Raw genomic sequence first — 27,244 nt, 5'->3', positions numbered from 1 at the left:
CGGCTAATCACGGATCAATACCCCCTTACAGGACATCCCCGATCAATCAACCTGAACAGCAGGCCTGCTTTTACTGCAGGATCTGACCTTTTGTTGGACATTTGATTAGTCTAGAGAGACTTGAGGTATCTTATGATAGGCTCAATGTGTAATGAATGTAGTTTCATCATGTTTGATTACTTGCTGTCATTTAATAAGGTGCAGTAGATACTGGATAGTGTTTGACAGAATTGTACACTGTTTGCAGACTAGAACGGAACTCTGCTGTCAGTACAGGAAAACCTCTGGGCCCTTCCTGGCCAAGTCACATATGGTAGTCAGGGAAAAACGGTAGGCCCTAATAATGACTGACAGACGATGTGTTGTTGATTGTGTATTTGTTGTGATCGTTATTTCCCAGGAGCGTTTTTCCTTTACTCCAGCCTGGCTCTGCTTGGGTTCTTCTTCATCTACGGCTGTCTTCCTGAGACTAAGGGCCGGAGGCTGGAGGAGATTGAGTCCCTGTTCGACAACCAGCTGTGCTCCTGCGGGGCCACGGACTCTGACGAGGACCGGCAGGTGGAGTACATCAGGGTGAAGGGGAGCAACTACCACCTCTCTGATAACGATGCCTCCGACGTGGAGTAGCCCTCGCCCGTGTGCCAGCCTGTCTGTGCTTTCGTGCCAACTCACTGTCACTCATTGTCATGCCAAATAATGGCTTGACGATGACAGCCATGAGGTTGGCAAGAGCACAAACAGATCTGGGACCAGGCTAAAGTAGCCCAGTCTAGTTTGTAACTTTGGCCCTGGATATTGTCTCTGTTCTCTCATCTCAGAAAGTGTGTATCAAGTGACTCAGAGCAGGAGTGTTGATTTAGGATCAGTTTAACCTTTTAGATCAGAGTGAATGATATTACATGGACAGGAAGCTTGATACATGTACATACAGCCCCTGATCTGCATCCTCCCCGAGTCCTCGTCTCTGGTTAGCCTCACAGCCACGTAGGTTACATTGCTCCATCATTTTCACGGACAGGGTAGCTCTTTGTAACACGTGAGTTACTTGCACATTTTATTTAGCCTATTTAATGTTGTAGATACATCTATAGTTTGATGAGAATCTCCTTTTTCATTTAAGAACCATCACGTGAATAGTATTAAGCATACATTACATTCATATATATATATATATATATATATATATATATATATCTATCCTCAGCATTTACACATCCATTTTACTGTTCATCTGTCGCATTATTATGAATTTCCATATATGTGAGGCAGACCAACTACGATTAACAAAACTATTGCCATTTTCCTCACATAAAACCATATGATTAGAGATACAACCTCTTAACAACAAAACCTTATTGTAGGAGGCCAAACATCCACCAAAAGTGTTAAATTCAGAGCGAGGGGTTGTAATATATAGTGTTGATACCAGTATGCCTTTCTATATGAAACACAACTCAGTACAATATTGTCTCAGCTTGTCTGTAGCATCACAAACGGGGTGTCAGACACTAGTAATATACCTGGGCTCTACGTCCCAAACGGCACCCTATTCCCTATATAGTGCACTACTTTTTAACTAGAGCCTTATGGGCCTTGGTCAAAAGTAGTGCACCATAAAGGGAATAGCATGCCATTTGAGACACGAGCTGGTCTCCATCTAATGATGAAGTTCAGTCTTGCTTTGCAGTTTGTTTAATCATGTTGGTTGTAAAGCTACAGTAGCACATGACCTGTCTCTGTTGTCTCATGAGTAAACCTATGAATTATTAGCTTATTTATTCCAATGTATTTTACCCATGATGTCGGTGCCTGTACTGAAGTGAAATGTATGAAGGAGTCGTGATGATAGCCTTTTAAAATTTTATTTCAGAAGTTGCACAAATGTTTTTATTGATAAATGTTGACGAGACTATTCATTGGGTTACTCAGACCATCAGAGAGAATACCCATACATTGAAATGGACAGTTTAGTCAGTTAATGTTACACACATAGTTGCCCTTTGGGAAAACAATGTCAGAAAGAATGTCTTATTTCATCTCCATTTTACGTTGTGTCTTCCTCCACAGCCTTATGTACAAATCGCAATGCATTACTCTTCACGTGAAAGAGCTGGGGTTCTCGTGTTCTAAAGGGTCGAGGAGTACTGTACTGTACTTGCTCATGTCATTTTATATATCGTTAAACTATGTAAGGTGACGCATTTTTAGTTGAGTACTTGAGTACAAGATTTGTGTGTAGCAGACTCTCGTTGAAAGTGGTCAACATAACGTCGCTGAGAATAATGTCTGTGTATTATTGTCAGTGACAAAACCAGATAGATAGCTACTATTGTGAATTCAAATAGGATTTTCTTTCGACTGAAATGAAATGACAGCATTTCAAGTTATCACTAGGTGTGTTTTGCCAGTTCATTGGAACAACAGTATCAATATTGGATTATTGAGTATTTATTATCCATATATGAGTATCTGATTAGAAATGTGATTAGAAAAGAGAGGATACTATAAATCGGACTAAACTGGAGGTTCACTGGAAGACAGAATAACGTTTTGCTTTTATTATCACAGATAGTTCGTTAGAGAAACACTTTATTGCACATCCTGGTCACAGAGGCGACAACACTGTCGTCATGTACCAAAACATGTAAATGAGATGGTGTCAAACAGGTTATTTGATGTGTTGTGGTCCTAGAATGCACTTTTGATTTTGAAGACGGTCACAACCGCTTGCCAACCCATCCTGTTATTATTATATTGCCTTCTTTGCTTTAACTCCTAAATGGGGTCATCCAATGTGTTTATGGTGAACGGGTGCAATTTTTTCTATGTGAAAACAAAATGAAGTGCAGTGTTTCTATTCTAGGTTATGAAGAAGAACTAGTGAAGATTTTCAAACAAATATTTATCCAGCGCTGTATAGTATACATTTGATTATTGTTGCTGTAAACGTTTTGCCAGAATTTATATTCTATCAAAGTAAATATATTCATGAGAATCTTGAACACTTGAATATGTATCGGGGGAAAATAAATAAACGGATTATCTTGCCATGTCTGGCTTTCGTTTTAATGTAGAATCCACAAGGGCATTGTTATAAATGTTTAAATATGCAGAAACAGATCCTGTGGTAAAGGGATGTACTGTAGTTGCTAGTGTTGTTCACAACTCTTAAAGGGATACGTCGGGATTTGACCTCCCCTCCCCTCCTCTCCTGTCCTCCCCACCTCTCTCCTCTCCTTCCCTTTTCACTAATCTTTTTTCCTCTGCTTCAGCATGAGCAGAACGCCTGCTCTTTCCCGAAGTGTCTCAACCTCCTCTGAAAGCCTGTTAACTATGCTCTCAGCAGTGACCTCCTTTTCTCCTCTCTCTCTCTCTCATCTGGAAGGTCTCCTCTAAGAGGAACATTCTGAACAGGGTCCTGTACCTCCTTATTCTTCTTCCTGTCCTTTATGCTGCAGCTGCTTTACCTCTCAAGTCTGGATGGAAGAGAGAAAAACATCATTAGGGAGCAACATCCATTTTCAAAATACCACTGAAAAAATACCACCATCATGAATCTTGGTCCGTAAGAAAACTGCACGGAAGAATGCCAACATATACAGATCAGAGTAGATATTACTGCAGAATAACGTGTGCTTATTACACCCATTCACTAGCTTTACTTTCACTCGATTACCTATGATAAATTACATCACATATTTTGTTGTTTGCATTGATTTGTCTATATTCGGCTACACTGATTTGTTACTTACATCAAACATTTGCTATTCATACCGTTTACATCATTGGTGACGAGGGGAGCGTCTAGTACAGAGGTAGTGGGTCTCTGAATGCACTCTATTCTCAGTGTTAGTGTTACTTGTTTAAAGGGATGATTGATGGGTGGTGCCCAGGTCCAGCCTTGAGCTCTCTGGCTGTTGATTTTCTCCAGGGCGTGTGCTCTTCTCCCTCCCTCCTGGATCTGTCTGATAATGCTTTTTGTCTGTCTGTTGTCTCATAGACTCGACGGGCCTGCCCTCTGGTGGTTGGGATCGGTATGACGTTTTAAGCAGAATAGTTGTGGGATTCAGAGTCCACGAGGTTGTTCTCTTTAGACTCAAGTCCAGAAACTGCACCGATTTGAAACATCCGATGTTGGACATTTCGAGGTGATGTTGGTGACAGTCTGTGTCCCCATTCCTCGTGTTTCTTGTGTTGCTAGTGTTCTGGTGGCTGCCATTTTTGTTGGTGGACCGCAGAGCTCTGTGATTCAGACAGAGGACGAGGTGGGACGTACCGATCGCCTATAACCCTAGCCTGGCTGTTACTGTCATCTGTAACTACACAGCCTGACCGTCTCTCTGTGTGCAGTCGGAGCTCTCCAACGCTCTCTGGTCTCTATGACCGCTCTGGCCGTTTCCACAGTTCCCTGTGCATTGAGGCCTAGTGGGTGGGGTGTAACGTCTGGGTTGAGACGGAGGGTGACCCCGTTGTTGTGTTTTCCAATGTGATGAGGCCTTGGCTGAGGACAGGGATCTCTGCACTACAGGACCTCTCTGAATGTGCCTGTGAGGATCCACCCTGGTGACACTGGTGATAATCCTCCACCTCCTGATATGACAGTTAAAGATGAGTATGAACATATGTAGCCCGAGTCCCAGATCTGTTTGTGCTGTCTTGTCAACTCCATTGCTGTCATTGTCACACTAAGAAATATGTTGATATTACCATGTAAAATGCAAAGCGGTTACTATGCAACAACGTGTTATTAAACAGTAATTACGCAGACTTATAAGAGCAACTAAATGTAAAGTGTTACAAATAATGAATTTACAAGTCAGTCATGGTAGGCCTATGTGATCTATGGGAAATCAAAGCAGTCCCTTACAGTACATTAGCCGAAGCAGATGTAAACAGTATTATCTGTTGTTTACTTACGTCATCATCCGAGTCGGAACTAAAGCAACCTCCTCTTGGGAGAGAAACTGGGCGATGATTCACAGCATTCCTTAGGACCATGGTGAGTGTTTGCAGGAATAGCTGAAGACACGTCTGCAGGTAAGTCTCCACCGGGGCTGCGTCCCAAATGACACCGTATTATTCTTCATGTGGCACTATATAGGGAATAGTGTGCCACTTGGGACTCGGCCTATCAGTGTCAGACAGGTGGTGAACAGCAGGTGATTTTCGAATGTAGTGTGGAAACGTACATGAGCTGACATCAGTGCAGTTGGAAACCTGTTGGAATACAGACGTAACAACGAAACAGGCTGGCCTTCACCATATTAACACATTTCCCCCTTACCTTCACCTATTATCATACCCTAATCAGGTCCCGTGGCTCAGTTGGTAGAGCATGGTACTTGCAATGCTAAGATAGTGGGTTCAATTCCCAGGATCACCCGTATGTCAAATGTTTGCACGCATGACTCTCAGTCGCTTTGGATAAAAACGTCTGCTAAATGGTACTGCCTTATCATCACTGTTCAGCTCTGAAATTATTCCAATTCTGCCACTAGGTGGCATTAGACACCTGATGTAATGCTGCTGCCTGTAATTACATGAGTCAAGAAATCGGGTTCAGGGCCTCGGCTCTGCGGTTCATTCACATCTCTGGTAGACGTTGTCGGTACTTCCTCCTTGAGATATATCTTAGGCATACCGTTCTTAAAATTAGCTGCTGGGATGAATTGACATACATACAGTACCAGTCAAAAGCTTGGACACACTTACTCATTCAAGGGTTTTTTCTTTATTTGTAATATTTCATACATAGTTTTGATTTGACAATGAAATAACACATATGGTGAAGCTGGTTGAGAGAATACCAAGAGTGTGCAACTCTGTCATCAAGGCAAAGGGTGGCTCCTTTGAAGAATCTCAAATATTTGTTTAACACTTTTTTTGGTTACTACATGATTACATATGTGTTATTTCATAGTTTTGATGTCTTCACTATTATTCTACAGTGTAAAAATAAAGAAAAACCATGGAATGAGTAGGTGTGTCCAAACTTTTGACTGCTACTGTATGTCAGTAAAGATAGATTGGCAAACTTTCTCCAAAAACATGTATCATAGTTTTTAGTGAAGGGAAATTATTAATAGCCTACATAATGCACACTGGACAGTGCCTGCGTAGCAAATGGTACCTTATTACCTACAAAGTGCTATACTTCTCACCACAGAGCCCTATGCGACCTGTTCAAAAGTAGTGCACTATATAGGGCATGGGGTGCCATTTGGGATGCACAAGTACCTTCACTTCCATAATCCTCATTACTGCAGGCCCTGAAGAGTGCTTCATTGTGCTGCTCTTCACTCTATTTGGTTGACGGAGAACTCCATTGACTGATTTTTGAGAGAGAACTCCAAGGTGTGGTCTTTTGCCCTCAGATTGGTTGATAGAGAACCCCACTATGTGCATGGCATGGTCTCTGGTCTCTGTGCCACTGGGTAGGCCGACGCATACCCCATTAGTCAGTGTTATGGAAATATCAACTAATACGTCTATCTTCACAGATGTAATCGATACAGCAATGGAAATCAGGAAGAAAAGAATATCAGTGTAGGGGGGTTGTCAATCTCAATAATGTATGACGGATAAAGAAAATGATTTGCTGCATATCAGGTAAAAACACATATTTTGATATTTCAGTTCAGTACTCACTCAGGCTCTGTGCCTCCAAACCATACTTTGGATACTGAGGGGGGTCATGTTCAGCTGCTGTTTGGGCCCACTTGGTACTGGACACTCTCTCCTCCCTCCTGGCTGAGAGAAAGGTATAAACTACAAAATCAAATATCTATTAGGTTTCAGTTATACCTTTTCTTTACTTCACAAAACTGTTAGTACAGTGGAATGAATGCACACTCATTTGTCTTTGTTTCATGTGTTTGCGGGGTAGAGGTGAGGTTAAATCCATTCCAAATGAAAGAATACTGTTACTATGAAAGTGTTTGAATGAATACCTGTGGTTGCTCTGAGGTGGAGATATCCCAGGGAGGTCTAGGGGAGCAGTGTGGCTGTGGCTGGACCTGTGCTCTCTGCTGGAGGGAGAGCAGGCCTGCCCCTGAGGAGTAGACTGACGAAGGGTGAGCCCCTTCTCCTGGATGTGTTGCTGGTAGTCTGACGTACTGGTGTCTGACATGTTTGATTCCAGCACTGGTGAGAGCTGAGAGCAACGATCAATGAACCAGCCAAATGTCACAAGGTTGAGTCATCATTTCCATAAAGCTGATTGTATCTGTAAGTTCAGAAATATGGTAAAAAAGAGTACTAGTGATGTGAGGTGATGTATTTGTGTTGTCAGAAAAGACGAATCAGTGTGAGTAAACGTGACTGACCTGTCTACACTTGAATCCATCAGGAATGCAGTGCTTTCTCTTTCTAGCAGCCTGGACACTAAAATAGATCAGTAGTACAGTACCGTTATTGCAAATACTTAGATGAGCTACTGTTTCACTTTTCCTCCTAGAATGATTCTATAATTTCTTGATATATCTATAGCCATACCTGTACAAAGGCTGGCTGAACAAGGGCTCATGGGTAACTTCAGGGGCCCCTCCTTCATTGACTTCGGTCCTCCCTTATCATCAGTGATGTGGGTTATCTTTGGCTGATCTGGAATAAACCAAGTTATTGTTGTGGGTGGGATCCTTTTTCAATGTTATTAGTATGTATCCATAATCTATAGATGTCTGTCTGAACTGACCATTGTTTTATTCTTTGCAGCAATCTGGTTTACTATGATTAAAGTCGCCAGGTACATACTGAGGTTGGTATTCCTAAGGTTTTCATCTTTCTCTGCATTTTCTTCTTTTCAAAGAATTCCTGATCAAAGGTGGGCATATGTATTATCATGTCACATATACTGTATTATAATATATACAATATGGTACCTTATTTACCCTCTTCTTTTTCATGCCATTTCTCATCATAAAACCGGTTCCTGTAACGTTAATATTCATAATGGAAAATCAAGTTAAAATTGATCTTAAAAAGGGGGTCAAGAGAATATTTTTTGTTAAATAGTAACAATTATAATGTTATCTGACAAAGAAATAGAAAGTTAATGTTGAATATTCGCTAACAAGCAGTTTTTTTCTTCTAAAACTCGTTCCATCCAGACTGTCAACAAGTAACGTTAATGTTACATCTGTAAAAGTGCTAACGAGGCTAACGTTAGCTAGCGAGCTGTCAAACTCCGCTTGAACCACCGACCCAATTCACTTTGCCCAGTAAAATCAGACAGACAAAAAAAACTTAATTGGGACATATATTTTATCAGCACATACAAAAAATGTATCTAACAGCATACGGTAGTTGATAGTTGTTGAGTTTTTATGACACCTAGCTAGCTACTAGTGAAACGTTCTCATCAAGTAGCCGATTATAATGATGCTCCAGTTTGAGTTGAGAGAGAGGTACAAAGATGCAGGAGCCAAGCCAACAGACAAATACATGACATAGCTACTATGTCCCTCTCAAAGACGAGAGAGGCGTTCGTAGTAACCACGTTACTACACTCACTGACAAAATATAGTCACAATACAGTGTGTATATTAAAAACGTACAGTAGGGACCTCATTTGAATACGTCCCTCACAACCGTATCGTGTCTTTCCGGGGTGTTGCCTATAATAAATAAAACACTGCCAAACCAAATGACGGAAACACGAGAACGTAGCTAGCGGGTGGGTTTTCTATCTTAAACATCCCACCGTTGTATGAGGGAGATGGTTTTTCCTTTTCTTTTCGCTTCCAGATCCATAATCATACTAAAATCCCCGATGGATGTAGCACGGAAATAACCAGACAAGCTCTTTGATCGCTGCGTAGGGGAAAGATGTCCAATATACTTGATGCGGCGTTCAGAGTGAAATGGGACCGGACGACTGCAGCGAAGCGGGCTGTCTTTCTCGCGGCCGCTGCCTACGGGGTGAAAACCCTGTACCCCATCGTCTGCAGACAATTCGTGAAACGGAATGGATGCAGGAATAGCAGGGGCTCTAAAGGAGAGGAAAATGGCTCAACGGTTGGCGTTAAATCACAAACAGATGCATTGAGTCATAAAAAGTCGCCTGGGGTAAACGCAGAATTTTTTAAACAGATATTTGAACTCATCAAAATCCTCTTTCCAAAGCTTGTTTCCAAAGAGCTCGGATTGCTGTCTCTGCATTCGGTCGCGTTGATTTCACGGACATTTCTGTCTATCTATGTCGCAGGCTTGGATGGCAAGATTGTGAAAACAATCGTTGAGAAAGAACCACGCAGCTTCATCATCCAACTGATGAAATGGCTCCTTATTGCCATTCCGGCCACGTTCGTGAACAGTGTTATCCGCTACCTCGAGTGCAAGCTGGCCCTCGCCTTCCGCACACGGCTAGTGGACCATGCCTACACCACCTATTTCACAGACCAGACCTACTACAAAGTCAGCAACATGGACGGGAGGCTGACCAACCCGGACCAGTCTCTTACCGAGGACGTAATGATGTTTTCCCAATCCGTTGCGCATCTCTACTCGAACCTCACCAAGCCCATCTTGGATGTGATACTCACCTCCTACACCCTCATCCAGACGGCCCGGTCCAGGGGGGCCAACGCCAGCGGGCCGACCCTGCTGGCCGGGCTGGTGGTGTTTTGCACGGCCAAGGTTCTGAGGGCCTGCTCGCCGAAATTCGGAAAACTAGTAGCTGAGGAGGCCCACAGGAAAGGCCATTTACGCTATGTGCATTCCAGGATCATTGCCAATGCAGAGGAGATAGCCTTCTACAGGGGACACAAGGTATACAAGAAAGATGCGTGGTGGATTTTCCATGCAAATGTATTTATTACAATAGCAATACCAATGGGTTGGGTCCCTTGGAGTTGGATCCAATGCACACCTATGACATCGTATCCAATTCCCAAAAGTGAATTTCAATCATTTGATTGACAGCCTCCTTATATGTACTTGTTTTGAAATAAGACTGTCTGCCAGTGCAAAATAACTAACGTACAATGTGAATGCTATGTGAACTCTATTTGCAATCCATTTGTTGTGAATGTGCTGTGCTGTGTAGGCCAGATACTTTTTGTGACTGCAATGTAAACTGCCTGTGTCTTCCGGTCCTGTGTGTGTCAGGTGGAGATGCGTCAGCTGCAGAAGTGTTACCGGGCCCTGGCGGAGCAGATGAACTTGATCCTGTCCAAGCGTCTGTGGTACATCATGGTGGAGCAGTTCCTCATGAAGTACGTGTGGAGTAGCTGTGGACTGGTCATGGTGGCTGTGCCCATCATCACAGCTACTGGCTTCGCTGACAGCGGTAATAGTCACCACGACATCATCTTGTTTTCTTCTAAAGCCCCTTGTTTTCAGGAAGGGTTGTCATGGTTGATCTCTGTTTGTGCATACCAGCAGGTAGCCTATTCTGTCTTTCATTTGAACCGATTGACGTTTGGTTCTATTCAGGTCATTTTGTGCTGGACTCACAAAGCCCCCCCAAAACAGCCCCTCTTCATTTGCATGTTCCACACACCGTAGTAGCTGATCAGCATGTGTTAACCCACGGGAACCAACTTATCTCAACGATACCCTGTAGGTGTTATTCAACAAGGACTTTGTTGTGCTGTTAAGGGTATATTCATCCTGTTGTCCCTATTGTCCTGTTAGCTGCTAACCAACGGAATGCTACTGTTGCCTGATGGGAGGTCGGCTCATAATAATGTGTTTGATGCCAAATGGAAAGGCATCAAGCAGATGGAAACCATGTGTTTGATGTATTTGATACCATTCCACCTGTTCCGCTACTGCCATTACCACGAGCCTGTCCTCCCCAATTAAGGTGCCACCATCCTCCTGTGGTCTCCACCCCCATCAGTGTCATACACACTGATAACATGGCAACTTTGGGGTTTTTGGCCACAAAAAACGAGAGCTGTCATTACAGTTTTACTGGTCTAAGCACAGAATGGCTCTGTTCCATTTCGGCCTTTTGCCACTTTCCCTAGTTCCTAGGCCCTTCCTTAGGCCATACCCCCTAGGTGTTCACAGATCAGAAAGCCAAGGGGCTACGGGCCCAGTATGTTATCTCATAGTGTCGATCCTTAACTTCCCCTCTCACAGAGACTGCCGACGGTCAGACTCAGGTGCTGGTGAGCGAGAGGACAGAGGCCTTCACCACCGCCCGCAATCTCCTGGCCTCTGGAGCTGACGCCATCGAGAGGATCATGTCCTCCTACAAAGAGGTGATGTCTCACGCTTCTCTCTCCTCTCTTCTCTTCTCTCTCTCTCTCTCTCTCGCTCTCTCTCTCTCTCTCTCTCTCTCTCTCTCTCTCTCTCTCTCTCTCTCTCTCTCTCTCTCGCTCTCGCTCTCGCTCTCGCTCTCTCGCTCTCTCGCTCTCTCGCTCTCTCTCTCCTGTCTCGTCTCTTACATTCAAGTGGCATTAGAGTGAATGGACAGTGTTCGAGTGAGCCATTAGACCCACTCATGATAAGAGGACTTTCAAACGGTCTGACCAACATGAAGCAACACCAAAGAAAAAGATCCCTCATTGTAATCCCAAAATGATGATGTCCATCCACACGCATTTATTATTTTATATATATATATATATATATATATATATATTATTTTGCAGACATTTATTTTTGAGTTACCAGATTTAGGCCCAAAAGGACATTTTATGTACCCCATCACGGTGCTGATTTGAATGTTGTATGTGTCGGTGGTGATATGCCCACTACAATATTTGTGAATATGACAGTTATATCTACAGTATTACATGGATGTGAGAAAAGGGCTGAGGTGCAAGAAAGCGCACTGTTTCACTCTGTAGGGGAGGGTAGACCTTTCAATAAGAGGAAATGAGTATTGTTGGTGTCAGACTGTGGTTTTTGTAATCCTTTGCCTTGCAAATCAGTATCACACTTCCTACTGAAGGTTAGGCTACATTTAGTCATATACAGTGGGGCAAAAAAGTATTTAGTCAGCCACCAATTGTGAAAGTTCTCCCACTTAAAAAGATGAGAGAGGCCTGTAATTTTCATCATAGGTAGGTACACTTCAACTATGACAGACAAAATTAGAAGAAAAAAAATCCAGAAAATCACATTGTAGGATTTTTAATGAATTTATTTGCAACTTATGGTGGAAAATAAGTATTTGGTCAATAACAAAAGTTTATCTCAATACTTTGTTATATACCCTTTGTTGGCAATGACAGAGGTCAAACATTTTCTGTAAGTCTTCACAAGGTTTTCACACACTGTTGCTGGTATTTTGGACCATTCCTCCATGCAGATCTCCTCTAGAGCAGTGATGTTTTGGGACTCACAGCTAGGCTTTCAACTCCCTCCAAAGATTTTCTATGGGGTTGAGATCTGGAGACTGGCTAGGCCACTCCAGGACCTTGAAATGCTTCTTACGAAGCCACTCCTTCGTTGCCTGGGCGGTGTGTTTGGGATCATTGTCATGCTGAAAGACCCAGCCACATTTCATCTTCAATGCCCTTGCTGATGGAAGGAGGTTTTCACTCAAAATCTCACGATACATGGCCCCATTCATTCTTTCCTTTACACGGATCAGTCGTCCTGGTCCCTTTGCAGAAAAACAGCCCCAAATATGATGTTTCCACCCCCATGCTTCACAGTAGGTATGGTGTTCTTTGGATGCAACTCAGCATTCTTTGAGTTGAGTTTTTACCAAAAAGTTATATTTTGGTTTTATCTGACCATATGACATTCTCCCAATCTTCTTCTGGATCATCCAAATGCTCTCTAGCAAACTTCAGATGGCCCTGGACATGTACTGGCTTAAGCCGGTGGACACTTCTGGCACTGCAGGATTTGAGTCCCTGGCGGCGTAGTGTGTTACTGATGGTAGGCTTTGTTACTTTGGTCCCAGCTCTCTGCAGGTCATTCACTCGGTTCCCCCGTGTGGTTCTGGGATTTTTGCTCACCATTCTTGTGATCATTTTGACCCCACGGGGTGAGATCTTGCGTGGAGCCCCAGATCGAGGGAGATTATCAGTGGTCTTGTATGTCTTCCATTTCCTAATAATTGCTCCCACAGTTGATTTCTTCACACCAAGCTGCTTACCTATTGCAGATTCAGTCTTCCCAGCCTGGTGCAGGTCTACCATTTTGTTTCTGGTGTCCTTTGACAGCTCTTTGGTCTTGGCCATAGTGGAGTTTGGAGTGTGACTGTTTGAGGTTGTGGACAGGTGTCTTTTATACTGATAACAAGCTCAAACAGGTGCCATTAGCACAGGTAACGAGTGGAGGACAGAGGAGCCTCTCAAAGAAGAAGTTACAGGTCTGTGAGAGCCAGAAATCTTGCTTGTTTGTAGGTGACCAAATACTTATTTTCCACCATAATTTGCAAATAAATTCATTAAAAATCCTACAATGTGATTTTCTGGATTTATTTTCTCATTTTGTATGTCATAGTTGAAGTGTACCTATGATGAAAATTACAAGCCTCTCTCATCTTTTTAAGTTGGAGAACTTGCACAATTGGTGGCTTACTAAATATTTTTTTGCCCCACTGTACCATACACTGTGGAGAACACACAGAATGTGATTATTAGGTAAGTGTTTTGGATGTCACCCAACAAGGCTATGCATGCAGGGGTTCCACTCAATGCACTGGGTTCTGCAATGTGTGTTGCTTTGGCACCCTAAGAGGCAGGCAGAGATGCTTTCCTGAGGTAAGGTGCACTCACTGTAGCTCACCCTGCTCAGTGTTTGAACAGTGCCACACACCCAAGCAGGTTATGTCACAGTAGGGTATGTTATGCAGCAGGGGCACACACGTTCACCCTGTTCACCCAAGATTGCGTGGCCAAGTACGACTCCCAACACCATCATTGCGTTTTCTGACGACACAACAGTGGTAGGCCTGATCCCAGACAATGATGAGACAGCCTATAGGGAGGAGGTCAGAGACCCCCCGTTAACATAGATGGAGCTGAATTGGAGCGGGTCGAGAACACCAACAAACTATCATGGTCCAAACACACCAAGACAGTTGTGAAGAGGGCACGACAACAGCTCTTCCCCAGATTTGACACAGGTCCCCAGATCCTCAAAAGGTTTTACAGCTGTACGATCGAGAGCATCCTGACCAGTTGCCTCTACCCCCAAGCCATAAGACTGCTGAACAATTCATCAAATGGCCACCTGGATCATTTACATTGACACACCCCCCCTTTGTTTTTACACTGCTGCTACTCGCTGTTTATTATCTATGCATAGTCACTTTACAAATTACCTTGACTAACCTGTACCCCTGCACATTGTCTCTGTACCGGTACCCTGTGTATTTACTCCCGGTACCCCTGCCACTCAAGGCTCCAGAGTGGCGCAGCGGTCTAAGGCACTGCATCTCAGTGCTAGAGGCGTCACTACAGACCCTGGTTGGATTTCAGGTTGGATCACAACTGACCGGGATTGGGAGTCCCATAGGGCGGCGCACAATTGGCCCAGTGTCATCCGGGTTAGGGTTTGGCCGGGGTAGGCTGTCGCTGTAAAAAAGGATCTGTTCTTAACTGACTTGCCTAGTTAAATCAAAATAAAATATAGCATTGTTATGTAATTTTCTTTTGTACTTTTTTTAATTGAAATTTTTTACTTTAGTCTATTTAGTAAATCTTTTCTTAACTCTATTTCTTGAACTGCATTGTTGGTTAAGGGCTTGTAAGTAGGCATTTCACAGTATGGTCTACACCTGTTGTATTTGACAAATAACATTTGTTTGGATTTGACAGACACAGGCAGGGCACATTGCACTACTGCTGCTGTCACTGCACTCTGTCTGAACACAGCCTGAGACTGTGACACACCTAAGGCTGTGGTGGTCATGACATTTTGTCAGCCGGTGATTGTCAAGCAAACATCTGTCGATCTCATGTTAATTAACATAAACACATTTAGAATCTTCTGGCTTCCATGCATAGCCTACAAGCCACTAATGCAGACATTTGGAACATCTACATAAAAGTCCAAGAAATCCATCTATAGCCTACACCATCACAATAACTCCATTCTTTATTTTAGACAGGTCAAAAGGCAAAGGGTAAACCACCAGGTGGTTCTATAGGCTATGCGGTTGCGTGAGAAAACAGAGTGATGGCCTCTATTAAAAAGAGGAGGATCCCATCAGCTGCCAGTTCCACTTTAAGTCTTTCCCACTCTGCCACTCATGCTGGCCGGCTTAGCCTAGCTGTGAATAATCCTCCATCTGGTGATCATCCATGTAGCCTGTCTGGCTGGGTTCAGCTCCTCATTATCAATCCTATGGCACCCTAACTAACTTGGAAGATATCTCCTTAAAATGTGACCCGATTCAGGAAACTAGGCGTATGTCACGACTTCACAGGAGAGCCGTTTGAACTTTTTTTTGGCAGAAATGCCTTCTCGAACATGTGAATTTTCATGTTCCTTAATAACAAACTTGTATGCCATCTGTAAAATTGTTAAATTACGAGCCCTGTTGGTTAAGCCACAGAAAAAGTCAGCAACCTTCCCACTAGCCATGATTGGTGGGCTGGACATGCCGAGAGAGGAGTTCGGATTGGTCTGACATACAGAAGGCTTCTGTCTATTTGAGCTGGTCAGTCTGTGTTTGTAATCCTGTCAAACCTTTCCATATGGAACCCAAAAGGGTTCTACCTGTAACCAAAAGGGTTTAACCTGTAACCAAAAAGTGTTCTCTTGTAGGGACAGCCGCAGAACCCTTTTAGAACCCTTTTTTCTAAGAGTGTACATTGCTCTGTTATCTGTAGGAAGGCCTCGGACCATCATCAGTACTGTGTGTTCCCTAAACACAGATACAAACAGCTATGAAAAAACAACGACACCAGCCATTGTTTAGAGTCAGATTAGGTTATGAGTGAAAATTAGTTGCATAAATTATACAGAGGTCTTTTCCATCATTCAATCAAATAATGGCCCTTCAGCTTGTACTGTAATCCTGACCAGATTTTCAGTGCACTCTACAATACACTGCTATAGACCAGCTCTGCTGCTGGCTGCTCTCATAGTTCAAGGGTTTTCCCAAAGACACACACACTGCTCTACTTTGCACACACCTACTGTTGGGCAATGGAACTCTTTTGGGTAAGGCGACCTAACTGACTCCAGTGTTATTTACCTCAACAAGTGACCTCTGACCTTTCTTGTTGTCTGTGATAGGTCACAGAGCTGGCGGGCTACACGACACGCGTCTACAACATGTTCCTGGTGTTTGGCGAGGTGCAGAGGGGCATCTACAAGCGCTCGTCCGCTTCGACCACGGGAACAGGAGAGAAGAAGATCGTGGCCAGGCCAGAGATGCACATCGACGGGCCTTTGGAAATCAAAGGTAGACTATCTGAGGTTTAGTACACGTTTGTCCAGAGGTATGTAGGATACACTTACACATGTGAGACACTCAAACGGTATTCTATTCCCTATTCAGTTGGGGGGGTTGTGGTAGAATCTGGGTTAGAGAGGCGGGCTGGTAGCCTGGTAACCGAAAGGTTGCCGGGTCGAATCCCCGAGCTGCGTGCCGGGAGTGATCCGGCAGCCGGAGGGTTACCGGCTTCAATGATATTTGTGTCTGTAACTTTATCACTCATCATTATTCACGATTCATTCAGGATATTCCCTAATGATAGCATCCACATGAATGTAGAAGTGTTCAGAAACAAAATAATCTGAAAACACAACCAAAATAAACAGGAAATGCATCCAACAAGTTTGTAGTCACAAGATTCATGTAGTCATTGCGTGCTAGGAATATGGGACTAAATACTTTAATTTGAACGTATTTTCTACAGGCTAGAGAGAGACACAGGGTCCACCCCAAATGGCACCCTATTCTCTATATAGTGCACTACTTTCAGTGTTTCCTCATATTAATTTACCAGTGGCAGGCCACCACTTCTAAATCTGGATATACTGTATACAAATATTTATATACTGTATATAAATAAAATAATTGGGGGTGTTAAAATGTTTTCACAGTAAAGCTAAATGACTAAAACAGATCATGTAGAAAAGATAATGGACCTATATATTAAAAATAAAATATGATCATCTTCGAGAACTGACAATCACCAAAATAAAACTAGACAGTCAGGGAGAATCTAAAAGTCCCAAAATTGCATGGCATTATTTTGTGACAATGTCATGAGCCATGAGGTCAAAGGAATTGTCCGTAGAGCTCCGAGACAGGATTGTGTCGAGGCACAGATATGGGGAAGGGTACCAATAATTTTTTGCAGCAATGAAGGTCCCCAAGAACACAGTGGCCTCCATCATTCTTAAATGGAAGACGTTTGGAACCATCAAGACTCTTCCTAGAGCTGGCAGCCCGTCCAAACTGAGCAATCGGGGGAGAAGGGCCTTGGTCAGTGAGATGACTAAGAACCTGATGGTCACTCTGACAGAGCTCCAGAGTTCCTCTGTGGAGATGGGAGAACTTTCCAGAAGGACAACCATCTCTGCAGCGCTCCACCAATCAGGCTTTTATGGTAGAGCGGCCAGACCGAAGCCACTCCTCAGTGAAAGGCACATGACAACCTGCTTGGAGTTTTCCAAAAGGCACGTAAAGGACTCTCAGACCATGAGAAAGAAGATTCACAAACCAAGATTGAACTCTTTGACCTGAATGCCAAGTGTCACTTCTGGAGGAAACCTGTTAACTTCCCTACGGTGAAGCATGGTATTGGCAGCATCATGCGGTGGGGATGTTTTTCAGTGGTAAGGACTGGGAGACTAGTCAGGATCGAGGGAAAGATGAATGGAGCAAAGTACAGAGAGATCCTTGATGAAAACCTGCTTCAGATGGCTCAGGACCTTAGACTGATGCTAAGGTTCACCTTCCAACAGGACAACAACTCTAAGCACACAGCCAAGACAACGCAGGAGTGGCTTCGGGACAAGTCTGAATGTCCTTGAGTGGCCCAGCCAGAGCCTGGACTTGAACCTGATTAAACATCTCTGGGGATACCTGAAAATAGCTGTGCAGCGATGCTCCCCATCCAACCTGACAGATCTTGAGAGGATCTGCAGAGAGGAATGGGAGAAACTCCCCAAATACAGGTGTGCCAAGCTTGTAGCGTCATACCCAAGAAGACTTGAGGCTGTAATCACTTACAAAGGTGCTTCAACAAAGTACTGAGTAAAGGGCCTGACTACTTATGTAAATGTGATATTTCAATTTCTAAAAAACTGTTTTTGCTTTGTCATTATGTGGTATTGTGTGTAGATTGATGAGGGGGGAAAAGCTATTTAATCCATTTTAGAATAAGCCTGTAACATAACAAAATGTGGAAAAGTCCACTGTAAATGCAGATGGGCCAACCCAAGCTTCAGCCTATTTATTTCTGGCTACAGATTTCAATGCTTTTAAGGAGAAAATTACGTTTCAGATGGTGTCAACATAGTCATATATTCTTTCATTTTGGAGTAGAATGTCCTTTTCAAAAGAATTGACGTCCCCCCCCCCCCACGCTAACTTTGCCATCGCTGCTGAACAAAAATCCTAGGGGAAACACTGACTTTTGACCAGAGACCTATGGGCCTTTGTCAAAAGTAGTGCACTATAAAAGGGAATAGGGTGCAATTTGGGAAACAGCCCAGGCTAATCCTGTGTATCTTTCTTGCTGTTCTTTCTCACCATCTTGGTCTAAAGCCAGATATCCATCCTCAGCATCAATCGACTGTAATCATGATATAAGATGTTTTATTGTTTCATACACCGGATAGGTACAGTGAAGTGTGTCGTTTTACAGGGTCAGCCATAGTAGTACGGCACCCCTGGAGCAAATTAGGGTTAATTGCTCAAGGGTACTTCGACAGGTTTTTCACCATGTCAGCCCGGTATTCGAACCAACCACCTTTCTGTAATTGGCCCAACGCTCTAACTGCTCGGCTAATAGCACTGGTGAACATGTGCATCTGGACATACTCTTCGCTAACACAGCTAGTTAGTCAGTTGGCCACGTCCTGGCTATCTACAGCTGCACTTTTTTACACTTTCTCACACTTTTTAAATGCTGCCACACATATTTTTTTTCTGGCAGCCACGTGCACTCTGGTTGCCTGAACTGATCATATGAATTATTGATCGACACACAATGACCAGTTTTCTTTTTTTTTTTTTTTTTTTTGTCTTTGTCTTCTGCAGGAAGAGTCATCGATGTGGACAATGGCATTGTGTGTGAGAGTGTCCCTATCATCACTCCCAATGGAGACATAGTGGTCTCCAGCCTCAACTTCAAGGTGAGAAATAACACATCAACATCCTGGGTGATGTTCAGTAGTGATAAAACGTTTTCAAATGAAGTGAAATACTTCAAATGATGTACTACCTGAACTTATCCAATAAGAAAGCAGATTTTTGTTTCCGTTCCCAAAGTGTGGTGAAAGTGCGTCCTACTAAATCATCCTAAATGTTACAGCACCTGTGATGTGTTTGCTGTTACTGTTTTCCTAATCCTCCAGCCATCTTCCCCCAGGGTAGGGAGTACATGCTTTGTCCTTTGTTGTGTTACCCGGATGTTAGTTCACTTTGAGATTTGAATTTATTTTTGTGAAGTGAACCCTGGCTAAAAGAAGGAAGCACACATGTAATTATCACACACACGCACACACACACACACACACACACACACACACACACACACACACACACACACACACACACACACACACACACACACACACAACATTGCATAGTATAAAATAAGGACAGTATTGCTTCCTAATACTCAACATAAACCATGACAAAAAAAAGATGTAGGGACAACATACAATCAAGTGATTGCTTTGCCACACTCATGTCATGGGTTGTTAGACACATCAGCTGTGAGGAAACTATTCAGTACTCCAAGGCTATAACGTACGTGTGTGTGTGTGTGTGTGTGTGTGTGTGTGTGTGTGTGTGTGTGTGTGTGTGTGTGTGTGTGTGTGTGTGTGTGTGTGTGAATGCTGTTTCTTGCAGGTGGAGGAAGGTATGCACCTGTTGATCACAGGTCCTAACGGCTGTGGGAAGAGTTCTCTGTTCAGGATCCTCAGTGGGCTGTGGCCTGTCTATGGGGGGCTGCTGCACAAGCCCTCCCCACAACACATGTTCTACATACCACAAAGGTTAGTGGTTGTCACTGTCACACACATCCTTATGCCCACACATGAACCGACTCTGACACACATGTACCCATGTATAGATTATAGGATCTTCATTTGACCACTCTATTGTTGCTGCCAATGTTACTGCACAACAGGAAATGCAAACGGGTTTAAAAAGGCTTCTAAAGTTTGTAATTTCCACTTTAAAATGGCAGACTTGATTTGCCCTAACATGGACCAACCCCTACAAAAATAGCCACTAATTAAAATCCACATAATAATTCACATTTCCTGTTGCTGCAGGATTATTTTCCTGCTGTGGCAAACTGGCTCAAATGAAGATCCTACATCTGTACCATGCAGGCTTGCTTAGAGGCACACACACAAGCATGCACAGATGAATATTCTGTATGCACGCACGCACACACACACACACACACACACACACACACACACACACACACACACACACACACACACACACACACACACACACACACACACATGTATTGAAAATCAGCAGGAAGTCACCTTACCCTCTAGACTCGGTAACTGGATCTCCATGGAGAGTGAGAGAGAGTAACCAGACCTTAGAGTAGTGAAATATTTACCAGATCTTCCAGGTGTTTTGACGGCTTTACTGGAATGGTGAAACGTGACACACACACACACATACACAGACCTCTTTACCCAAATGTTGTGTCTGACTATCTCCCCCTCTCTCTCTCGCTCTCGCCCTCTTCTCAGGCCGTACATGTCCATTGGGACCCTGAGAGACCAGGTGATCTACCCAGACTCTCTAAAGGACATGCATGACAGGGGTTACAGAGACACGGACCTGGAGGTCATACTGGACATCGTTAACCTCAACCAGATAGTGACCCGCGAGGGCGGTAAGAACCCGGGGAGGGATCTGAGTCAGCCTAGAACAGAAGGGCTGCGTGGGTCTGAAGGCGTAGTAACGGGTGCACTTTGAAAAGAGCTGGCCCGACAAAAACTCCCAGCATCCTATTTTTAAGCCATTTGCCATTGAGATGAATGATATGGTTTCCAAGGGGATTCCCTAACAACAACTGACATATACTGAACGGGGCCCTCTCAGTTCAGCTAACACACCCTTCCTAAAAAATAAAACGTTTCTGTATCTCTTATCATACTATGCACTGTCTGTAAGTGCATTTGACCACTCAAGAAGTTATTTCAGTATTTTCTAGTGGCACCAGCCTGTCCCTCTCCATATCTTTGGTCTTATTAAGGACATGGAGAGTGTAGTTAATTGGAGACCAGTGGTCCTGTTATTCTCCGACAATCGGCTCCATTAATGTGACCTCACCACTAAGCCTAGTCACTCCCGATTAGAGCCATGAATGGCTGCTTTGTAACCACCGTGTGACTGGTTCCTAGCCAGAGGAGAGGGTCATTCAACTAAAATAATGTTGAGATCCCTCCAGAAGGGATTATTATTTTCCCTGTTTGTTCACAAACTCCGGCTGTAGAGACATTGAAGTCCTGCGTTTTCCTCCTGCGTCATGGCTCTAAATCGGGATTAGAAAGTATTATGTTTTTGGTCTTTTGAGATGAATATGAAGCCCGGTAATTTAAACGGAAAAGACACAGGAGGCCTTGGCAGCGGGACAAAGGAAAGGCTTGTTTTTTAAGCCTCAGAGAGAGACAACGTTTGTAAGTCAGTCTCCTATGGAATATTCTTGAACTTTGGGCTCTCGCCACAGGTGTTACCGTGGTTACACTAAATGTAAACCCTTTGCGTTGGTCTTTGGGTAGCGTTTAACCTACTTGTTCCAGTGGAGAATAAAACTGTGGTCAATGACAGTGCTTCCAATATTAACTGACTGTGATGTGTGTCTGCTTGTCTGTGTGTAGGTTGGGATGCAGAGATGGACTGGAAGGATGTGTTGTCTGGGGGAGAGAAACAGAGGATGGGCATGGCTCGTATGTTCTACAACAGGTACGACTTGGCCTGCCATCGTAGGCCTTCTTAAACCCTGTACGTGTGGGTTGGAAAAACGGAATAGTAGATAGTGCTGTTGATTGAATAGCCCATTTTCCTCTCTTGTTCTATAGTTGATTGATTGGTGGCCAGCTGATTTAATTAATCGTTCATTCGAAAGTTAAACACTTCTAAATTCCTTTTTCTTATGTGTCAGGCCAAAGTATGCCCTGTTAGATGAGTGCACCAGTGCTGTCAGCATTGACGTGGAGGGGAAAATATTCCAGGCTGCAAAGGATGCTGGGATATCCTTACTGTCAATCACCCATAGACCCTCCCTCTGGTAAGAGATAGATATCATATCTGGACCAGCCTGTCCAGCCCAATTCCAATCTTTTTTCCACTAATTGTGTAACGGCGTCCGTCTGTAGAAGGAGAAGCGGACCAAAATGCAGCGTGATGATGATTCATGATATTTTAATGAAGGAAAAAACTATACATGAAGAAACTACAAAATAATGAAATGTGAAAACCGAAACAGCCCTATCTGGTGCAAACACAAAGACAGGAATAATCACCCACAAAACACTCAAAGAATATGGCTGCCTAAATATGGTTCCCAATCAGAGACAACGATAAACACCTGCCTCTGATTGAGAACCACTCCAGACAGCCATAGACTTTGCTAGATACCCCCACTAAGCCACACACCCAATACCTAACAAAACCCCAAAACAAAACACACCACAATAAACCCATGTCACACCCCGGCTTGACCAAATAAATAAAGACAAACACAATATACTTCGACCAGGGCGTGACAAATTGGTATTTTGACCAATCACATCAGGTCTTTTCATTTTTCAGAGCTGATCTGATTGGTCAAAAGACCAATTTGTGAAAGAAATGTCAGAATTGGGCTTCCTGTTTAAATGCAGCCATGGTGTCTCTTCCGACAGCCGCTGTGTCTCCAATACCTAGGTGGAGCACCATGAGTTTGGCAAGCAAGACTAGTCAGATAGTTTCTCAAACGTCCAATGTGTAATATTGTATGCCGCTTTTTGTCTTGAAACACACATATTCTGTGCCTAACACTGTAGAAGAGTTTTAAAGGAAAACTGTATAAAAAAGGAAATGCAAAATACTACCGCAAAACAAGTAGTAGCCTATAAGCAAATGCACTACTAGTTGTCAAGTCAGCAATGCTCTGTTCTTTGTTTTCTTTGAGTTAGCCTCAGAGAAAACACAAACAGGACTACCACAATATTGTGCAAGTCTGTTCCTCTCAGGAGATTGCTGCTGCTATTTAGTTGCTTGTTTAACCTTAGCAGTCACGTTACCCTATGACATTTTACACGACATGACATGACACTACACCACGCAACAAGGCTGGAAACAGCACAAAATAATCACAACATTACTGCAACCTCAATAGAACAGGACACATGCGCCATCACTAACACTGCAATACTGTTTCATAACATACCACAACCATAAGGTCAAAGACAATTGTATACTATTTGGAAATAACGTTGTGCTTCGACTAGCTAGTGAACGGAATTAAAAAGAGAAACATAACACAACCATGAAATAAATCCCATCCTTAACCCATATTCTTGCTCCACCGACAGGAAGTACCACACTCACCTGTTACAGTTTGATGGTGAGGGAGGATGGAGGTTCGAGCAGCTGGACACCGCTACGCGTCTCTCCCTGACCGAGGAGAAACAACGCCTCGAGTCTTCACTTGCAGGAATACCCAAGATGCAACACAGACTCAACGAACTCTGCAAGATCCTGGGAGCGGACTCAGCCCTCAAAACAGCCGATTTAGCAGAGGAATGAAAGAAAGAGCGACATGTTCAGAAAAGTCAAAAGTGTCATTTTTTTGTTTCAACGCACACCAAACGCATATTCCCATACGTTTCCAATGTTGGGGTTGAGTTTTAAGAATTCAGCGACACTGTTGTTTTCTAGATGTTTTTATTGCTGGGTGGTTGAGAGACTTAAAATCTCTGACAAGCTGAGACTAAACATTTTATTTGGTTGAACAATGAAGTCAAATTCTTTTTCATTTCTAGCACTACTCAATTTGGGGAATAGTTCATTGTTATTGCCGTAGTTATCCAAGTGCTGAAGTAGTAGGCTTATGCTATTTTGTGTGAGACAGTATTTTCCTCCTTTTATTGTATAGATTTGTTTGTGTTAAATAAACAGTACTATGGACAGGAAAATGCACAGCGTGTCGTTTTATTAGATGAGTTTAAAAGGTTGATGTTTCAGCCTTTTAATAGCCTTCTATGTCAATCTTTTAAACTTGTCTAATTCAACTTTTTTTTAAAGAGGGGTGAGCTAGCGTTGCACCTTTTCCTGTCCAATGATCTCTACACATTTTTTGGGGGTTTCACCTCGACTCACTTTGGTTGAGCACCCTCTCCTTCTTTCTGTAAAAGAAAAACTACTAGAAAGGTCTTTGGATGATATCAAACAATGAACATACACGTTTTTACAATCATATCAAGTTCTTCATTAAGGTTAGGCTAATAAGCATACCGTTTTCAAGGTAACCCAACTGCTCAAATGTAAAGTACCACAGCTGCAATACATTTGTGTCCCTTTCTGTTATCTCAGCTACTGGCACTGCGGTTATGTCATAAGGACATCTTTCTTATAACATGACTGAATGTGTTTTTCACAGGTTATTTCCTCAGAACTGCAATGTAGTAATATATTCAAAATACCTCAGTAGCTTTCAAAATATCTGGCTCTGCATTTTAATTAACACCCTCCCTTAGACCTATATAGTGCACTACTTTCACCTTTGTTAGTGGCTAAGAGATGGTTTGTCTTAGGAGCTATTATTGGACATTGATGCATTAGTGACAGAGCTGTGGGTCTGTTGCTATAGGCTTCTGGTTCACTGAACAAATACAATGGATTTCAAGGCATTCCGTCTTGTCTCCAGCAGAGCACAGCAGGAATCGGACTGGACTCACTCACACAAACGCACGCTAACGCACACACACACACACACACACATCGCCTGGCAAAGCCCTCCTCACTAGGGTAATATCTGTGGAACAGGGGTGTTTTGTGTTGTCTCGGTCTGCAATCTTAACTCCTATAAACATAAGTCACATCTTCAGCATAGGGGTTTACATTGTGTTTCACAATAAACACGGTTGTTTTCCGTTGTAGTTCAGTACAGTTTACTTGGTTGCTGAGTTTTATTAAATGTTACCTTGTTCTAGCCACCCACAGTACAAATCAATCTAGTTGAGCAATTCATATTTGTTACCAGCGACCTATCTCAGACTTTATACTGTGAACTTTGTTTGTTTCTTTTTTTGATAATGTCATAAAATTGTATTTTTAATGTCGGGATTTTAGAGTTTGATAACGCCTCTTCAAACCTGTGTATGTAAATCATCTGCTGAACAAAGCTGTCATTTCAGCGCTGCTGAGGTTAATATAGGTCAAATCCAAGACCAGCCTTTCTAGTGCTGTAGCCTTATAGCCTGGCTGTGTTATTGTATCCCCTATACCAGGGTTCTCCAACTGGCGGTCCGCGGCCCGAATTTGGCCCCCCAGGAGCAACAAAAAAAAGTGTATTTTTATCGTTGTAAATAAAAGACTGTAAAAACGTCAGCAAATCAGCTCCAAGTGATTAACATTTTGAAAATGTCAAATTATTGCCACGCATAATAGAGAGATATGTAATGGTATACAGATCCGAGCAAGTTTTGGAATGATTATGTCAAATATTATATCTGTTTGGGCTTCTTGCAGTCTATTTGCAGTCTACACATTATTTGTAATTATGTTCCAGCCCCCTGACCATCAGCTCAAGAATAAAATCAGCCGGTGGCTGAATCTAGTTGATCCCTGCCCTATACAGTATTTTCAATCAGTGACACATACTAATGCTGGGTTATTTGATTGGCTTGGTAACATCTGTGACAAATCAGAATGAAATCAGTAACCGCAATGGCAGAATATTTACAAGTGTACAACAAGTGCAACTGAAATATTTTGACCACTACATCTAAGACTAAACTGTCTTAAAGAGAAGTGACATGGAAAAGAATGCATGTGAGTTACAAATATGTAAACTATATATTGTAATGTATACTTTGTTAATATGGTACTTATACTTTGCATGGAATGGGTGAGTGAGAGTGATGCCTCAATCACATGTTATATTTTAACTGTCTCTTTCAATCAATGCTAAACAGAGAGCATTATGGGAGGGAAAATACAATAACATGCACCGTGAATAGTTAGTTGTTCATGGAAATAAAGTGTTGACATTTTGTAATATACTTGGTTATAACTACTGTTATGAAATAGGTTATGAGCCTGAAAAGAACCTACATATTCAGGCTTCTTATTCCTTGGGATTCTAACTAATACTTTGTGTCTTGAAAAGGACACCTGACATAGTTTGAAACCCGATTTCCCTATACTGTAAAAAAGAAAGAAAAAAGAAACATTCTGTGTTGCTCAGCCCTGTTGATAGGAAGTATCTACAGTATACTACTGGATGAAACAGTGTTAAAGTGACTGAGAACGGTATGGAATGAGTAGAATCGAGAGGTGATGCTTGAAACTGTATACATGTTGACCCGGAGTTTAGCTATCTAACCAAGACTATGGATCAAAGTCAAACTAAATCAAATGTGCTTTGGTATTCTATAAAATTGGAACTGTTAAGTTAGGCCTACTCTAGTATGTTCCCACAACACTGACATACTAACAATTCTTTGATACAATTATTTTGTCATTTTTCTAATAAGTGGAACATCCGAATGTACTGTCTATGTGTCATAGAATTTGGCTTTGTCATTCGGCAATTCATCCAATTTTGGCAACGGTAACAATTGGAAGTGTGATTTGCAAAATGGTTGTTCATTGAATGGTACCACTTGTAAATAATGCATGTGTTCTGTCGTGATTTTATTAAAGAAGAGTAACAAACTCATTTATGTTATGGGCATGGGGTCTGTTTTGTTCTGTGGGCCTAGTGATGCTGTTTCAGTCCAGAGAGACATGGGACTGAGGAACAAGAACATGCGTTGTCTCCCCTCTCTTCTCGTCTCCTCCTGATTTTGTTTAATGGCGGGAAAACAAACAAAACGTTCTAAGCCCACCTGTTCTGCTCGTGCTGTTCGTTCTGCACGCGGAGGCTGTGCGCTGAGTGTTCGTTTACGTCACTGT

At 42.8% G+C, this 27,244-nt stretch overlaps 2 protein-coding genes and 1 long non-coding RNA gene across 4 annotated transcripts in view; 2 read left to right on the top strand and 1 right to left on the bottom strand.

The window, feature by feature from the left end:
* Positions 1–3,050, top strand: part of LOC118366143 (proton myo-inositol cotransporter-like) — a 70,832-nt gene extending 67,782 nt beyond the window's left edge. Inside the window, exon 10 of the mRNA XM_035748583.2 lies at positions 401–3,050. Coding sequence (XP_035604476.1) covers positions 401–627 — 227 coding nt within the window. The 3' untranslated portion in view covers positions 628–3,050. The remainder of the gene's footprint in view (positions 1–400) is intronic.
* LOC118365871 (uncharacterized) lies at positions 1,847–8,354 on the bottom strand. The gene is made up of 6 exons (XR_004821842.2): positions 7,694–8,354; positions 7,495–7,602; positions 7,326–7,383; positions 6,951–7,225; positions 4,918–6,750; positions 1,847–3,476 (listed from the first exon to the last, which is right to left on the bottom strand). It is a non-coding gene; the product is annotated as an uncharacterized LOC118365871 (long non-coding RNA).
* Positions 7,737–27,021, top strand: LOC118366142 (ATP-binding cassette sub-family D member 2-like). 2 transcript variants are annotated; one of them, XM_052491758.1, is made up of 10 exons: positions 7,737–7,756; positions 10,108–10,288; positions 11,089–11,210; positions 16,159–16,327; positions 19,139–19,233; positions 19,955–20,100; positions 20,827–20,972; positions 21,961–22,045; positions 22,245–22,370; positions 23,659–27,021. In XM_052491758.1, the coding sequence occupies exons 2-10, from the start codon at positions 10,114–10,116 to the stop codon at positions 23,870–23,872; spliced, it is 1,278 nt and encodes a 425-aa protein (XP_052347718.1). In that variant the 5' UTR covers positions 7,737–7,756; positions 10,108–10,113; the 3' UTR covers positions 23,873–27,021. The 2 variants fall into 2 exon arrangements, with proteins under 2 accessions (XP_052347718.1, XP_035604475.2); XM_035748582.2 differs by lacking the exon at positions 7,737–7,756 and adding an exon at positions 8,648–9,768.
* The last annotated feature ends 223 nt before the right edge of the window (positions 27,022–27,244 follow it).

This window comes from Oncorhynchus keta, chromosome 33 (assembly GCF_023373465.1).
Source record: "Oncorhynchus keta strain PuntledgeMale-10-30-2019 chromosome 33, Oket_V2, whole genome shotgun sequence".
In the NCBI taxonomy this organism is placed as follows: domain Eukaryota; kingdom Metazoa; phylum Chordata; class Actinopteri; order Salmoniformes; family Salmonidae; genus Oncorhynchus; species Oncorhynchus keta.
This window is presented reverse-complemented; position numbering and strand designations above follow the sequence as displayed.

Coding starts and splice junctions, on each gene's coding strand:
- LOC118366142 (XM_035748582.2), top strand. CDS start 8,827: ATGTCCAATATACTTGATGCGGCGTTCAGAGTGAAATGGGACCGGACG. Junction 19,234..19,954: donor TCTCCAGCCTCAACTTCAAG/GTGAGAAATAAC, acceptor TGTTTCTTGCAG/GTGGAGGAAGGTATGCACCT. Junction 20,101..20,826: donor ATGTTCTACATACCACAAAG/GTTAGTGGTTGT, acceptor CCCTCTTCTCAG/GCCGTACATGTCCATTGGGA.